The 16,969-nt window shown below is 36.8% G+C and overlaps 1 protein-coding gene across 3 annotated transcripts in view; it reads left to right on the plus strand.

Annotated features, from left to right (window-relative positions):
- GRM5 (glutamate metabotropic receptor 5) overlaps positions 1-16,969 on the plus strand; it is a 240,008-nt gene that overhangs the window by 185,579 nt on the left and 37,460 nt on the right. For all 3 annotated transcript variants that reach the window (XM_054270034.1, XM_054270033.1, XM_054270035.1), the window contains 2 exons: positions 8,136-8,382; positions 14,058-14,226. In XM_054270034.1, the coding sequence (XP_054126009.1) occupies positions 8,136-8,382; positions 14,058-14,226 (416 nt within the window). The remainder of the gene's footprint in view (positions 1-8,135; positions 8,383-14,057; positions 14,227-16,969) is intronic.

A 16,969-nucleotide genomic window follows, 5' to 3' on the forward strand; every position in this document is an offset into this window, starting at 1 on the left:
GGTTCAGGTCTCAAAAGGCTAATCTAATCCCTTGGTATTGATTGCCTTTAGACCTTTGAAGATGAGACGTTTATGCGATTGCTTTCTTTTGGACAGAATTCCTAGTACCTTTTCATCCTGGTGAGGGTGTTTTAAAAAATGCATCTTAACATCAAGCAGAAACAAAACCCAACATAATTATGTGGTGAAACTCTGGCTCAATAGACAGTACTGGAAAAAGGCAAGTCCTCAAAGACACCAGAAGCAGAAGCATATTTATTACATTTACCAATCTTTTAAATTCTTTATTTTGCCTGCACTGTTAAGTGATATTATTTTTCCCATGCTGTGCAAAAGCTGGAGGCATGGATGGAACAGCATTATTTATGGTGATACTCAAACACAGAGCAATACCAGAATACACACCCCAAGTATCTGTGATCTAAGTCATAGACAATAGAGAATAAATAAATAGAGGCTGATGCTGTTGAAGTATCTTACTCGGATTATCTGCAGTATCTTACTTTGATTGGCAGAGGCTACAGACTTAAGAAAAAAATAGCAGTTTCATGTAAATGAACAGTGAGAAAAGAATCTGGAGGAAGGTGATAGGTCACTCGTGCAGGTACTTACAGCGGGATCCTGACATTAAATACTTCAGTTCAAAGCAGTGAAGTAGAAAACAAAGGGAAACTATGGAGGCTGGGTCATCACAGACAAAGGTCAGCCACAAACAAGACATAGAGGGCACTGAAAGTGAGGAAAGCAGCTTATGTCTGCCATGGCTGGGAGCAAGGACCCAGAGACAGGGTTTATAGGGAAGAAGAGCACACAGTGATGTACAGGTGTCCTGGTTACAGCTCCCAGGAAAAGGAGATTGGCAGTGATTTGCAGAGCTTTCTGAGTGTATCATAGAAAGGTGCAAAAATCCCAAAATCCATTCATGAACTAACCATGTGTCTTCTCTGAGACAAAAGTGCTTTTTCTGAGGGTGTAAAATTTCTTATAAAAGAAGGATGCCCAATGTATCTCGGAGCAATTTAGAAGAGGATTAAGAATAAATTAGTTTATTTGCAGAAAGGGAGATTAGGGAAATTTGAGATAAAAATGAGAAAAGCTTTTCTGCTACAGGTACAAATGTGCACGTAAAATGAAAGTGCAAAAAATATCTGCCTGTTTGCTGAATCTCATCCAGTTACAGCCATTTTTAATGAGTACAAAGGAACACACAGAAAGTCCATGGTTTCAGATGAGCAAAAATTTGGTTTAACAAATGTGCCTTTTGGGTTTCCAGATAGAATGAAGGAATAAAACATGACTGTGTAGTCTTTTACACTGCAACATGCAAATATGTTGATTAAATGTAGGCGCTAATGCCAAAATTGGTTTAATCAAAACTCAGCCAACAAAACATAAGTGCTGTCAGAATGGAAAGATATTTTCCATATTTCAAGAAATGTGTCACATTTAAACATCATATTCCTCAGACTTAACATTCCTATTATTTTTAGACAGCAAATAAAAGCAGAGCAAAGTTAAAATTAATTTCTGTTTTTTAAACAGTGAATTAGAAAGCATTTTAATTCTCCTGAATAAATCCTGTGTGTCATTGAGTTTGATATTCATGCTTGGGCACTGGCAAGCCAAATTATGGTCCAGCCCTCATTTTTATGCCCCACATTTCAGACCTGGAACTCAAACACGGTTATTACTACTTTTACAGTGATGCTGGGTCAGATCCAGAAATTTCCAAAGGCAAATCAACTGTAAGGCATAAGTCAAGATCTGAATTTTCTAGCAGCCTGATATAATCTGAGCCAGGAGCCCACACAGACATGTTGCTATTTTTTTTGATTCAGAGAAAGAAGAAGTGTGACACTAAAAACTGCTATATGCTCTGGTTTATTTTTTTGAAAGCCTTTTTGATATTAATTAATCCTGAATTTAACACAACAATAACTTGAACACTTTAATATCTTGAATCTTCTCGTTGTTAAAGAATTCATCAAAATCCTCCAAAGTCTGACTACAAAACTACATTTGTTTTTCCTTCCCTTTATGTTCCCTGATTTCTTCCTTCAATATACTAGATGTATGTGATGATACTCTTGATATGACCTCCTTATATTGCAATTCCTTTTCCAACTGCCTTTCTGAGCCTTGGTAACTATATGGATCATATCTCTCTAGCCTTAAAAATTAATTTATAACTAAATTTATTCAGATTATAGACATTTCATATTGGATGTTTCAATTGGCCATTCTTTTCTCTCAGGAGCTCAACTTTCTATATAGATTAAAATACTTCATATAAGCATGTTTGCAAGTACAGAGAGTTTTATGCCACCATTTAATGTACTTTTGCACCTGCAGCAGTTGAGCTTTGTTGCAATTTGTGACCAAAGAAACTGAATTGTGTAGAGAAATAATAGAACTGTTAAGAAAATTATATGGAGAAATAGGTATCTACTTACCTTCTCCTAGGACTACCTGTTGCTGATACTCTTTTTTGCTGATCATACTGAACTTGACAAGAGAACCCAGACTGCCACTGCCACTGTCTTGTGGGCACCCAGGGCTGAAGGTCCAGCTCTCAGCAGATTTGTGATTGCTCTGAGATAGCAGCTGCTATGCAGGTTTAAATAGATGTAAAACACCAAAGTCAGATAAGTACTCTGAAAAAAGCTTTTCAAAGTCACCTCTGGATTTCAATACATTGAATTTGGTCTCTCGGTCATTCTCAACATTTTGGAGCTACTCAGCATGTAAAATGCAACAGTGCTGATACTGGCTTTCATTTAAGAAGAGTGAGTTAGAATTGGTCAAAAGCATTGGGTGAGAGAATTACACTGGAAAGTACTTCCTTGTCAAATTTCAAAAATGTTCCCTAGCAGCATTAAAATGGGTCATTTTTTTGTTTTCTTATCTCAGTAACACTGAAAAGCTGTGATTCAAGTTTTTAATTTACCTTAACATTGTTTCACTTTTATGCTATGTGTTTTGCCTCAGCGTCAAAATTACATTTCCCAGTGAAAAAGGATATTTGAACTGCATGAAATTTCCCACAGAGCAAAAAAATGCCTCTTTTCTTCACTCCAAGAGCCTGTAATAAATTAAAATAGGAAAAAAAAAATAAACTACTGGAATTGATTTTTTCAGTAGAAAAATACACCCAGAACCTTACAAATTATACAGAACTGAAAGTTACTTTATCATTTCACATTGCTTTGCTAGAAAGCTCTGATGATAGACTCTGGAAAAGGTTCCAAAATCAGGTTTTTTCCTATGTCTTTAAACAAGGACAATTTCACGAGATATGAACAATATGGTTCTTGTGTACAACCTTTCCTCTGTTTTACAAGACACAATACATTTCTTCAGTGCATGTTTCTGGGATGACTGACTTGGTGGCATGTCATCCAGAGCATACAGATCCAGGGAAAGTTACGCGTGTCCCCAAGGAGCACAACAGGGACAACATGGACTGCTGACAGAGATAAGAAGCCACATACCAGATCCTGCAGAAGAAAGACACTACCATGGTTTTGTTGGAAAGATTACTGTTGTCCTGATTTTTCTTAAGGAATTCACTAAAGCAAAGGAAAGAAAATAAAGGAAAACACATTGGTTGATGGACTTCAAGTACAGTGAGCAGAATGTGAAATTGGGACACATTTGCCAGCAAAACTAAAACTCATCTCTGCCAGACTCTTGTCCCTCATTAAACAAAACTTATCACAAAGAATCACTGAATATTTTAATGGCATATTTGTGGAAATTGTGTAGAAACTAAATTGTGATATAATCATGGAGAAATATTATGAAATATTTGAAGGCTGTAAGATATGCCTGTGGTTTTCACCGTAATGCCTCTTATGACTTTGTAATAAATAACCTTTTGATCACTGAGAATTTTTAAATTATTATTATTAATAATAATAATAATAATAACTAACAATTTCCCTTCATTTCAGTGCTAAACTCATGGCAAAGCAAGCAAATTGCTCTGCACTTTGAAAAAAATATTCTCCCATATTGTGTCTTATATTTTGTTCTCCTATTTCTCCTCAGGGAATGAAATAAGGGCTTAGGGATTGCCTGGAACGTAAACTATTTTCACTCTTCCCCTTTATTAATTCTTTAAAATGCAAAGTATTGTCATCTTTGGAAAAGTTAAAAAGCAGAAATAACATATTAACCACAGTAATTTTGCACTCTTCAACATCCTTGCTTGATGAGGCTTTGTAGTATAACAAGCTGGCAAGCAAAAAAAAATAGTATTTCATCTTCCTCGAGGGTAAAAAACTGGAAAAAAAAGAGGAATGAAGTTTTACATCAAAAATATGTAAAATAATGAAATCTATTAAAGAATGCTTATTTCATGCTCAGTACTAGAAGCAGCAGCCAAATTTCAGAATTTGCTGCAAAGATGTAGGTCTGGTTTGTTTTGTTTTTCCATATTTGAAAGAAGGGGATCATTCCTAGAAGAACTATTTTATTAGTCTCTGGTAGCCAGGACCACCAGTTCTGGGAGCTGCTGGAGTAGCTCTGGAGCGTGGGAAGCAGTCCAGAGCTGGCTCACCATGCACAGGGACTAACAGCATCCATAAGTGCTTTCTTGGATCACTGCCCAAAAGTACACTAATTGTTTCTAAATAGATCCAAGAAATGAACCGTTGCTAGTTGGAATCACTTTCTCGGTGAAAGAACATGTTTCTTTTTCATCATCTACATATTTGTGTGCTTTGGAGACTTGACAACAGAAAAGAACAAATTTGGATGAGGAGTTTAGTGCTGGGCCATCTTCGTATAGTTAATCATACAATAGAATCATGGAATATAACGGCTTGGACTGGAAAGGAAAGACCATAAAGATCAAGTAGTTTCAGTTCCCCTGCCATGGGCAGGGACATTTTCCACTAGACCAAAGCCCCATCCAGCCTGGCTTGAACGCTTACAAGGATGGAGCATTCACAGCTAAACTGGGCAACTTGCTCCCATGACCTTCAATTTCTTCCTCTAAACCTGACCTCTTTCCATTTAAAGCCATTCCCCTTTGTCCTATCAACTATGTGCCCTTTTAAAAACTCCAGCATAGATTCATAAATAGGTTGATATATTCCAAACACGGTCATTCCCATTAAATTCATCTGTGCCACCTTTCCTTGTCATGACCTTGTGTCAGGAAAGTCTTGACTGAAGACAGCACTCATGGATGAGTGATAAGGGCAAGAACATGTGCTAGAGCTCCAGCAGGAGCAATATGCAAGAACTCTTGAGTGAACAACATGTTTAAGGCTACCTAAAGTATAATTGTTGCAGAGATAGATTTAAAATATTTTTACTTTTTTTGTTTTTGTTGTTAAGAGGCTACCTTTTAGCTTATGTATTTGACCTTCCCTTAAAAGCACTGCTAGGGTTACTGGGGTAAGGGTTACTCATATGCTTCAAGTCTGGCATGCCAAAATACTTTGTGAAATGGGTGGAGAGTAACTTTTAGATTTGGTTTTGATTGGGTTTTTTTTAATGTTGGCATTTTTTAAGGATTTATTATAGTATAATAAAAAGAGAGAAAAATTCTTTTGTCTTAGTTTTTGTGATATTCCCTTAAATACAGAATCTTGTGGTACTATAAACTGACCTTGGCAGGTTGAATTTGTCCCTATATGGCCAAGTGAGGCAATTAACTTCTCAGGTGAATGTGTTCTGCAGCTGCAGGAAGTATATTAAAATTCTCACAGCAGCTAAACCCCTCACAACTCCATTGACAATTGCCAGCAGCTTCTAGGAAGAGCTAAGCAGCCTCATTATAAATCATCAGGTGAACGGAATGAGGTTCAGTGTTTAAAGAAAATCAGAATAATAATTTCATAAAACTGAAGCACAAAGCCCAGTGGAGAGCAAGAATTAAGAAGCAAGTTATTAGATTTTTAAGCAATCATATGCAATAAAGCATCTGAAATATTGTTTTATGATAAATAATATTGCCAATGCAAATCTGATTCATTCTAATGGCTACTGTAATTAACTGCATGGTGTGTAAGGTGCTAATTTTGTGGATGAATAATTGGTTAAAACAAGTTTTATGTATTGCAGTGTAATATGCTTGTCCAATTTTCCACTTAATTTCAATTAATATGGGTTTTACATGTACTCCACTGTTGCAGTTTTTATGCCTATTATTTTTAATTAGGGAAAAGAAATACCTTGGTAGAACAGAACAAATGAGCAGCACTGTGTGTTTTTCCAAGTTTATTTTTTTCATTAACATACTTCAAGTTGGTATTGTTTAGCCTTCCAAAATGTTAATAATCACTGCTCCTAAGGCTGACTGGAAATGGTGGTGCCAGCTTCCACATAAAACAGAGGGGGAAAAGGAATCTTTCAGTTCTCTCATTTACTTTCTGACCTCTGCACAATGTTTTTCAGTTCCAACTATGTGTTTGATTACCCTTCCTGGTGTTTCCAGTGCTGCAATAGATTTTAGTGATTAGAACAATGGGATGATGTCATTGTTCACCACTGAAAAGGTGTTCTTGTATGCAGTCATAGCTGCTTTACGGCAGAATTGATCACCAGCTGGAGATTCTTACCCTTTTCCAATAAAGATGCCTACCCATCAGAATGGTTTCTTGTCTTCTGGATGGATGTTGTTAAACTAGATGAGTGCCACCCTGGGAGTCACAGATTAGCCTTCACTTCTTTGAAGAAAAATATTGTCTGTGCCTCAATCTTCTCATGGCATAAAATGCATCTCAGACTGTGCTGCCTCTGCAGCTCAGATGGGCAGGTGTGAGCACCATCCCTGCCCCTCACTAATGCCTCTGTGGCAGGCAGACTCTCATATGGAGTGGACAGGTTATTTGCACTCCCTTTACTCTGGGCTGCCCACACAAGGGACCCCCTAGCTCCTAGGGTCACCGCTTGGTTGCTAAAAGTAGAGCAAATGTTCTAATAGAGCTTTTTGTTTCTCCTGCCTCCAGAGACAAATGTTTCTAGGTGTCAGATAAATATCCAGCACCATTGATGCAGTTGTTTTATCTCTGACTCTTCTCACTTCCCCAGTATTAAAGATCTTGTGGCCAGAGTGCAGCTGGAAAGAAAATCTCCAACCCACTCTTCCTTAGTTCGCCTGGTGCTGTCAACAGAGGAAATCTGTGTTAGTAATAACAGTGTGATATAAAAAATAAAGATATTCAAGGTGCTGCTGAATTTCTTTTCTCTGTGCATTTTACAGAAGCATAAATAGAGAATAGAAATGCAAACGTCATGTTTTGAAAGCCAAAAAAAAAAAAATTTCACCAATTCTGGCTAAACAGAGTCATTGCCTAACCCACACTGTCAAACCCTTCACAGATATTGTAATGTGTTCATCTGTATTGCATTGTTATCCTCGCTGGGTAAAGAAAGAAGAGCAAGAGACATAGAAGAAATATTGGGGGGAACTTCTGGTACAGAAAAGGGATGGTGTCTAGGTCATTCTGTTTGCACAGGATTAGCTCCATGTCTCTGAAACAAAAGTGTTTTCATAGAATTATAGGATGGCTTGGAAGAGACCTTAAAGATAGTGTAGTTCCAATTCCTCTGCCATGAGCAAGAACACCTTCCGCCAATCCAGGCTGCTGAGAGCCCCCACCCAACCTGGCCTTGAACTCTGCCACAGATGGGGCATTGGCAACTTCTCTGGGCACCAGAGTTCACTGATTTTCCACAAGTGGAACTTTTTTATAAGGTTTCTAGGGAATAAACCTCTTATTAGCATTTACACTTCAACCAATATTTCTGAAGGTTTGAAGAAATTTCTGCAGGTGGAGAGAAGTTTCTGAGTTCCCTAATATATTGTGTTATAGTGCATGCTTTAAAAATGCACATAAAAGAGCAGCACTTTAAAATCAACATACGTGAGGTGAGCTGATGAGCTGCAGAGAGAAATATATCATCTGAATAATACAATATTTAAAGCAAACCTCTACTTTCCTTTCTTCATTTTTATTCTAACATGGTCAGCATGTGTACCAATAAAAACATCTTTTATGAGCTATTTAAGATATTTAAAATACCTTTCCCACTGTTAACAATTAAGCCACCAGCAGATGTCTGAAGATCTGGCTGTATCCCAGCCCAATTCACTAAACCCTCTGCTTGCTCCCTGACAGGCCAGATGACTCTGAGGACCCAGCATGTTCAGGACTCCAAGATGGGCTTTGTAATCAATGCAATATACTCCATGGCCTATGGACTCCACAACATGCAGCTGTCCTTGTGCCCAGGCTACGTGGGCCTCTGTGATGCCATGAAGCCCATAGATGGTCGGAAACTCCTGGAATCACTCATGAAGACTAACTTTACTGGGGTCTCTGGGGACATGATCTTGTTTGATGAGAATGGCGACTCACCAGGAAGGTAACGCTGACATTTGGCAAACTGTTTAATAGCAGAGATGATAACAGCGCATAGTAGGTGTGCAACAGAGCTAAGGTCTCATACTCCTAGTTTTATATTTCCTGATTCCTGTGCTTATTTTGCAAAAATAGAGAGTTTTTTTTAATGTGCATTTTTTATGGCATTTCAAGTTAGAGATGTGGGCTTTCAGGTGCAAAAGCTTCCTGTATTAATTTGCATTTTTGTCTGTACAATTTAAAAGTATTATTACTGAAAACAAATTATCAGACTTTTATGTTTGTAGACCATGATGTCCACCACATCCTGTTTCTCTCTTTATGTGGGACTTTAAGTGTATGTGCTTGGTTGACCTATAAACAATCATAGCAGACTTAGTTCTTCCATTAAGAAAGCTAAAACAATATCAGCAATACTGTACTGAGGCATCTGGGATTTTCTTTTAAATCAGAATTGTTAAAAAAACTGCTTACATATATTCCAAATGAAATCTTTCCACTTGCATAACGCACTAAGCTATCAATCCATACTGTGCTGCTCTAAGAGAAATTGAATTTAAACAAAGCTTATTTTGTTGGCAGCATGCATAAATATGTATACATACATCTACGAAATATAAGACAAATTTCTCTACGACACTTGCATCCATAGAAATGCACATTGGAAACAGTCTTGAAGTGGGGATTTTTCTGGGTTTCTGCCTACTGAATTTTTAGAGGAAGAACAGCAAGTATGATATTATCCAAAGTATATGTACTTCCTATATTTTGATGTATTTTCTGCCTTGTTCACTGCTTTTGCTCTGGTATTGTTTGAGATAACCCATTATGTCCACATTATTGGAAGGTTTTAAACATCATTGTTATGGTTCCATATAAACATATGATTAGAGGGAAAATTTTTATACTATATACTCATTTAAATTTTGTCTCCTCCCACTAATGTGAACAAAAAGGAAATCAATAACTTCCTAGTAGAAATGGGTTGGAAAATTTAAACTCATTGGTCAAAATATTTTGACATTTCCAAAAATTTCTGCAATTTCAAACCTGATTTTTTTCTTCATTCTATTTGCAAACCTGTAAATTCAGCATTCTCCCCAAAAGCAGGCAGGACAGCCACCTACACAGCAGTCTGTGTCTGTTTCTGGAGACACAAATTTTCAAATTCTTCTGAATCAGACTTCAAGGAAGGGCACTGTGAGCTAGTAGAACTCAGGCACAAACTGGCAGAAACCTAGGAAAATTTCAGATGGAAATTTATTTTTAAAGCATTTTTAGCATGAGCAAGGCTGTCTTCTGCTAAATGTTTCTATTTTTACAAATAGCTGAATTTTGTAGAAAGGTGTTAAGTCTGAATTTTTCTGGCCAAAGTATTTTTAAAAGACATCTCAGACTTCTTTAAAAGGGTTTCTTTTTCGTTTAAAGGTGGTCAGATGCAGTGGACTGTATCCTACCCCATTCCAATCAGTGTCTTGTATAAAAATGACTGTGACTAGTGAGTGATGTGTGACCTGCCAAAAATAAATATGTGACTTGACAACATCAATAACAATATCTAAATATTGCAAAGAGATCTTTTGCTTTTCTCTTCCTCATGTTGTCATTCTTAACAAGAATAATTTAGCACCATTTGTTGCAATGAATTTAATTGAATATGTTGGATATTTTTAAATTCTAAGAAAGATGATGAGGAAATTCTATCACGTGAAGTCATTTGCTCAGTCACAATTGGACATAAGTATTTCCCTGAAGAGCATGGGGACACCATGTGGAATGTGTACCTCAGGATAGCCCGCCCAACTTTAAGAAGGTCCAGCTTCCCTGGATTTGTGTGATATTTGTGTCTACTCAAACAAATGAACTGTGAGTGGTTACAAAGTGGTACCAGAATTTGTTTTCTTTTGAATCATAGTTATTTGTCAACAATAGTCATATCATTAAATCCAGTCTATGTGCTTAAGTCAGACAACATTGAGTCAAAATGTACTCTTTCATGATGAAGATTTTATAGGAAGTTCCATTTCTATTTTACAGGTTTTGAGTAGTATATAGTCTTTTAAGCATTGTCAAACGCTATTTGCAAGAGCTTGGAGATGGTGCAGTCATACTGGAACAACTCACTTGCCCTGTTCCCTTGCACTGATAACTCCATCTTCACTTTGCAAAACAGGAATTTAAATCCTCACAGCTGTACTGTGGTGGTGGTGTTAAGCAGGAAATCAGAACATAAAAAGCCTTTCTGACCTAGATAACTCAGGATTTTAATGTATAGAAAAAAGGTTTTGATATTATATAACAGATGATTAATCCGACAAGATGCTTTGAATCCTGACCCTGTTTCAAAGTCCTTTATGTGTATGTTGAGTTTTAAGCAGTCTAGTGTAGGGCCTGTTTTATGTGAGTCAGGAGACATGGAAATAAAAACAAAGAGTATGGAAGCCATGATTCCTCAGGAAGATAACAATTATCTTAAAAATACTATCAAAACTCTAAAGAAGAAATTGAGGAGGGAAGAACAGGCATGAAAAAACCAAGATGCTGCTGTTTTGACGGTGCTACCAGCAGAATGTGTATTCCTAGCAACATCATGGCACTTCTGTTTTGAAACAAGTATTTTGCACAGTGATTAGAGCACTGCTGGAAATGTGCTATTGTACCATCTGGTCTCTCCTATCCTAAAGTGACAAACTGTCCCTGTATTATCTCAAGGAACCTCCAGGGAACCAGTGACTCATGAGCCTTCACTGTAGCATTGGGCTTACTGAATCTGGCTATTTCTACCCATCCATCAATGCTGCTCTCCACAGAGAAGAGAAACAAGACTTATTAAGGCAATACTATATTAAATTTGTTAGGTTCCTTTCCAGTATTCCCCTTGTGATGTATGCATGGAACTACTGCTGGAGAGGATCATTGGTTTAGGTTCTGTGGCCTGTCAAACACTGGCAGCACTTTTGTTAGTCTGTCCACGAACCCCTAAACTGAAATCTTTAACAAAGTTATACTCATGGGTGTGTTGAGTGTCTGACATTGTTGAATAATGGCTCTACTGCGGCTTCTGTGCTAACTTTTTGGTTAGTCTGTTTAATCCTTGACAAACTGTCACTATGGCTGTGAACCTCAGGAAAGAGTTAGTTTACAACCATGTGCACAAGTCTGTTTCTTTGGGTTTGTGCTTGTGTTATCTGGATTCAATTATTTTGTGTCAGTCTGGCATTCATATCTCCAACTTTGAGATCATTGTTGAAGCTGTGGACATTTCCTTCTTTATAAAATATGGAAAGTGAAATATTTCAAAATGTAGAAGTATAACAAATTTTTCATTCTACATGTGCTTGTTTCTTTTTCTTTGTAAAGATTCAAGAACTATGTAATGTGTGTAACATCACATTGTCCATTCAGTCAGACTCCACTTTCATTTCCTTTTAGAGGCTGCTTACAGTCCTGATCCTGCCCTGCACGTGATTTTGGCATTGAATCCCTGCTGCACCATAGTTTCTCCACTGTGACAGAATTTTTTATAATGTAAAGCATCTTGAGATCAATAGATGGACAATATTATAAAACAGTTTTCCTGGGTTTTTTTTGTTTGGTTTTTTTTGGGTTTTTTTGCATCAGGACAGGAAAAATATTGATGTTAGATACAGTATGGCTACTGCTTGTCCATCTTAAAAGCGTTTCCTCAAAATTTAAGAGAGATATCAATGTATGTGTTACGGTTTAATCCCAGCCAGAAACCAAGTACCTTGCAGATGCTTCCTCAGTCCTGCATCAATAGAATCAGGGAGAGAACTGAAAGAGCAAGAGCTAGAAAACTCATGGGCTGAGATAAAGACAGTTTAACAATAAAAGCAAAAGCCATCAACACAAGCAAAGCAAACCAAACCAAGAAATTCTTTCATTTCTTCCTAGGTAGGCAGGTGTTCATCCATCTCTAAGAGAACAGGCCCCATCATGCATAATGGTGACTTGGGAAGACAAATGCCATAGCTTCAAACATCCCCTCCTTCCTCCTTCTTCCCCCTACTTTATATATTGATAAACTGAATACTCCTTGAGTCACTTGGGGTCAGCTGAGTCTCCTCTGAACTTCCTATTCATTCCCAACCTCCTTGCCAACTTGACAGTGCAAAAAGGCCTTGGCTCTGTATAAATCCTGCTCAGCAATAACAAAAACATCTCTATACTATAAAATGTTTTCAGCATAAATCCAAAACACAAACCTATACCAGACGCTGTTAAGAAGAAAATTACTCCATCTAAACCCAGCAGGGTATCTTACTAGAGAGATTGTTTGATTTAATGAGAAGGTTATTTTCCTCGTTTGTACACTGAACTTCATAAATTACACTCTTACAATACCACTCTTAATGCAACCCTGTCTATATGCTTTGCCTTCAGCACTAATTTGGTGCTGACTGACAGGAAAAAGATGTCTCTTTGTTTATGAGACAGCTTTTTAAAGTCAAGTGTCATAACCTTCTTGGTCTACATTGTTTTCTTGTTTGCCTTCAGTAAATTTCATATTGCTTAGACATATTAATTCTAACTCCATTAAAGAAGAGGCAAAGAAAAGCATGAAAAAATTTCTTCAGGAGCTGCCCAACTTTTCAAACATGCCTTATAAGACAGGGCTAAAAGAACAGGAGGCTTGTATGGCAGAAAGGTGGGCTGGTGTTCAGCTGTAGGAGAAAGTGAGTCCTACGTGGCTCCACAGACTTTCTGCAGGAGTGTGGGAACTGAAGAGAAAGTAGGAGGAAGAGGAACATGAAACTGAAAACTCTGATGAGCTCTATCTTTGACCCAAAAGCAGCCTAGGACTGAGTCATGAGTACTTTTTCTCTTCCGCACCATACTTTACAAGGAATGGAATGTCTTTCAATCACCAAGGAATTGCATAAAAATGATTATATAGATTGGAAAGACCAGCATTTAATGATGCAATGTTGGAGAAGAGAAAGGGGAAAGAAAAAAAAAAAAAAAAGAAGGATTTCTGGACTCTGTGCCTCAAGAGTGATGCCTGATTCCTTTCTGGGTGCCACACCAAATTTCATCTTGCAGTCTTAGAGCACAGGAGTTTGTTTCCTTTGATCACACAGAGGTTGCTTCTACCTCACTTTGAGAGTTTATCTACCATCTTCTTCCCTCAGGAGAGGAAGCAGCACACGCAGACAGTGAGAAGGACATAAGAATTATCTTTATAGGTTTAGATGACTCAACATCTGCTATAGAGGGAACTGGGGCTCCATATGCTATTGGCTTCCAGGGCTGAAAAGTAACTTTTAGATTAGCAGATTTAATTCTCTTTGACTCATTTCATTGTTTTCTTCAAATAAATAGTCATTCTCAGAAACACAGTCAACCCCAAAGTGTTCAGGGAACATTTTATTGTGATGGAAAAAAACCCCAAAAACTCCCAGAAATAAACCCAAAACAAAACTTAATAAAAAGCAAACAAAGAAAACATTCCAACACCCAACTTAACACACAAAGGAAAAGCAAGATTATGATATCACAGAAACTATTGTGAGATACTCAAGGGTATTGTACTCATAATTCTTTTTTTCTTCTTCATTTCAACATGCTTGATTTTTGACTGTATGGTATTCCTTTAATTTGAAATATTTCATGATGTTCTCCTCAACTCAGCTATGTCTCTCCTTTCTGTTTCCAAAGATATGAAATCATGAATTTTAAACAAATGGGGAAGGACTACTTTGATTATATCAATGTTGGCAGCTGGGACAATGGTGAGCTGAAAATGGACGATGATGAAATATGGTCAGAGAAAAGTAATATCATCAGATCTGTGTGCAGTGAACCCTGTGAAAAAGGCCAGATAAAGGTAAATATTTTCTTCATTTGCTTCAGTGTTGCAGTATGCACATCCTTGAAATTTGAAAGCAAGTTTTTTCTTGACTTCTACATGGAGATAGTATCCCACACTTAAATTAAAATGTACAGACTTACGTATTTAATTCTTACTCTTATCATAATCATATCACTATTTTAATAAGCTGTCATTTTCTTGACTGTGCTGTCTGTGGACTGTTGCCCTTTATGCTTCCTGCAGAATCGTTAAAATACTGCAAGTCCGTAGCTTACCTTGAAGTCATTTATGTAAAAGCCAGTGGAATGAGGAGATGGGCATGTTCAACCGTAAAAAAAATCAGGTGTGAATTCTGACAAGTCTCACTGGAGGCTCAATTTTCTCATGTGTTAAAACAGCTTGACTGAAAATTGGGAAGCAGCTGCAGAGAAGGGCTGGTGGGAGCATGACCAGTGTCTGCAATACAAAATTAATCTCTTTAGCCTGAGTTTTACAGAATTTTAGGGCACGGTCACCCTGTTTAAGTCACTAATTAGTCTTTGGCAGATTAATTTAAGTGGGTTTCATCAGACTGATTGTATTTTTCTCCAGTGTAAACATAAGGAATTATGTCAGACTTATGAATAATATGCTATTCCAGATAAGGAGTCATGAAAACAGTTAAGATCAAGCTTGGTGTAGAACGACTTCTATCTCTTCATTGACAGTAAAAGACACCCAGACGGGACAGTTGGTTCTGATGAAAACACACCTTCTGCAGACACATAAATGCAGGTGTGAGCACGGTCGCTGAACTCAGGTTTGTTAGCCTGCTTCAGGCACAGTCACACGCAGGGAGAACAGAGATGGACAAACAGCTAACATCAGAACTGTGTGTCTCTGAGCTCCTTTATGATCTGTTGTCACAAAACAGCTGAAGGGAAGTATCTTGTGATCTTCATTAACACAGTCACCTTCCACCTTCTGCCCACGCTCCCAGGGATTCTCTCAAGACGATCCTTCGCTACGTAGCCAAGTCATCACACACTTAGATATACGCTTGAAATCTGGTGTTGGAAATGTTCTGTTTGCTCCTCATTTCGTTATTGATCATAAATCTCAGAGTTTACCTGACAGTCTTTGTCTTCATGGTCTTCACAGATGATGGTGGGACCTTGACCCTACCGAGCTCTGTTGTGGTTTTCCTGCAAATTTCTCTGTGACTGAGTTATTATGCAGGGATTTAAAACATTGAGTATAATGCTATTCAACATTCAGCTAGAGTGGGGGAATCCATCCACAAGATCTGATAAAACCCAAATACAACCCAACTCTTTATATTTGAAAGAGTGTGGACATATGATTATTTAAATAAATACAGGTTCAAAGGATTGTACAGATGACAAGGGGAAAGGAAAATAATATTTGTTTTAAAGATGATTATTTGTCTTAAAAGGGACAGAAAAAAATAATTTACAGTTAAGTGATAAAACAAATAATTATGCAGGAAATTAAAAATAAAATGAATAAATTGGTGGCTAAGAAATTTAACAAAAAAATGTCTGACTTTACTCTGAGTCATGAAGAACCATTATCTGATTTCTAGAGGAGGATATATAATCCTTCTCTGGTAGTTCTAGGTAAGAAATTATCAATGTACCAGTGTCCTGATTTATTTGTCAAATTCCAAGTATTTTACAGAAGATCTTCATTGACCAGAAAGTTACATGGAAAATGGTAAATTAATTCTTCATATAGAATTTTAGGTGTTTTGATGATAACATAGGGTTTTTATTTTGCCATTCAATTTTCTTGACTATTTTATAAAAATAAAATTATGGATTTTTATAATGTGTCAAGGTAATAAAGATATACTCCTTAAAATTAGTACAAGCTTTCTAAAAATTTATTTTCCCAAATACAAAATAATTGTCATTTTTTTCAACTTTTCATTCTATTTCAAAATGAAAGAAATCCCAAAATTTGGTTTATTCTGGAGGAAAGCTATTCTGTTTTGCAAGTTTCTTTAGTCTCAATTCTTGCAGAATAAATCACTTATGCTCTTCTAGCCTTTCCATCAATTTAACTGCTTTGGTGTCGCTGGTTTTTTTTTTTTTTTCATTCTACAATTTAAATCAAAACAAATTAAAATCAAAACAAAACCAACCAAACCACAAAATTTGAAAATTTTCAAGTCCCTATATTGGTGATGAAAATTAGATAATAGAATTTGTTTTTCACTGCAGCATTGCAAAGAGCAATTCCATTCTTTTTGATTATGCTCTTTTACATGTTTGGTTTTTTAATTAAAATTCCAACAAGGACATTTGGCTTTAAATGCACTTTCTGAATTCATCATTGCAAAAGATAAAAGAGGTCAACCTATTTCTTGTCCTACAATTGGAAGTATTTGTTTGTAAACTGTTTGGGAAGAGGAGAGAAACTGGGAATACTTTATTTCAAAGGGAAAAACATATTGACAAGAAGCACAGATGTTCCCAGAGATGATAAATAAGGGTCTTTAAAAATCTGCATTCAATCATAAGCATGCAATAACATTTGGTAGTAAATTATGAAATGAGTAATCAGGTCAGATGTTAGAATGGAAAAAGATGAGATTCTCACCTTTAAATGTTAATTAGAAATGCAGTAATTAAATAATTCTGGAAAAAGCATGTTCAGTTTGCTGTCTGGAAAAATAAGTTTTTAATAAATCACTCACTATTGGATGAAAAATAATCACTCAAAAGTCTTTAGGTAACCAACACTTAGGGACATA

Source organism: Melozone crissalis, unplaced genomic scaffold, assembly GCF_028551555.1.
Source record: "Melozone crissalis strain CALT ecotype California unplaced genomic scaffold, PUWL_Pcris_2 ptg000008l_1, whole genome shotgun sequence".
Classification (NCBI taxonomy): domain Eukaryota; kingdom Metazoa; phylum Chordata; class Aves; order Passeriformes; family Passerellidae; genus Melozone; species Melozone crissalis.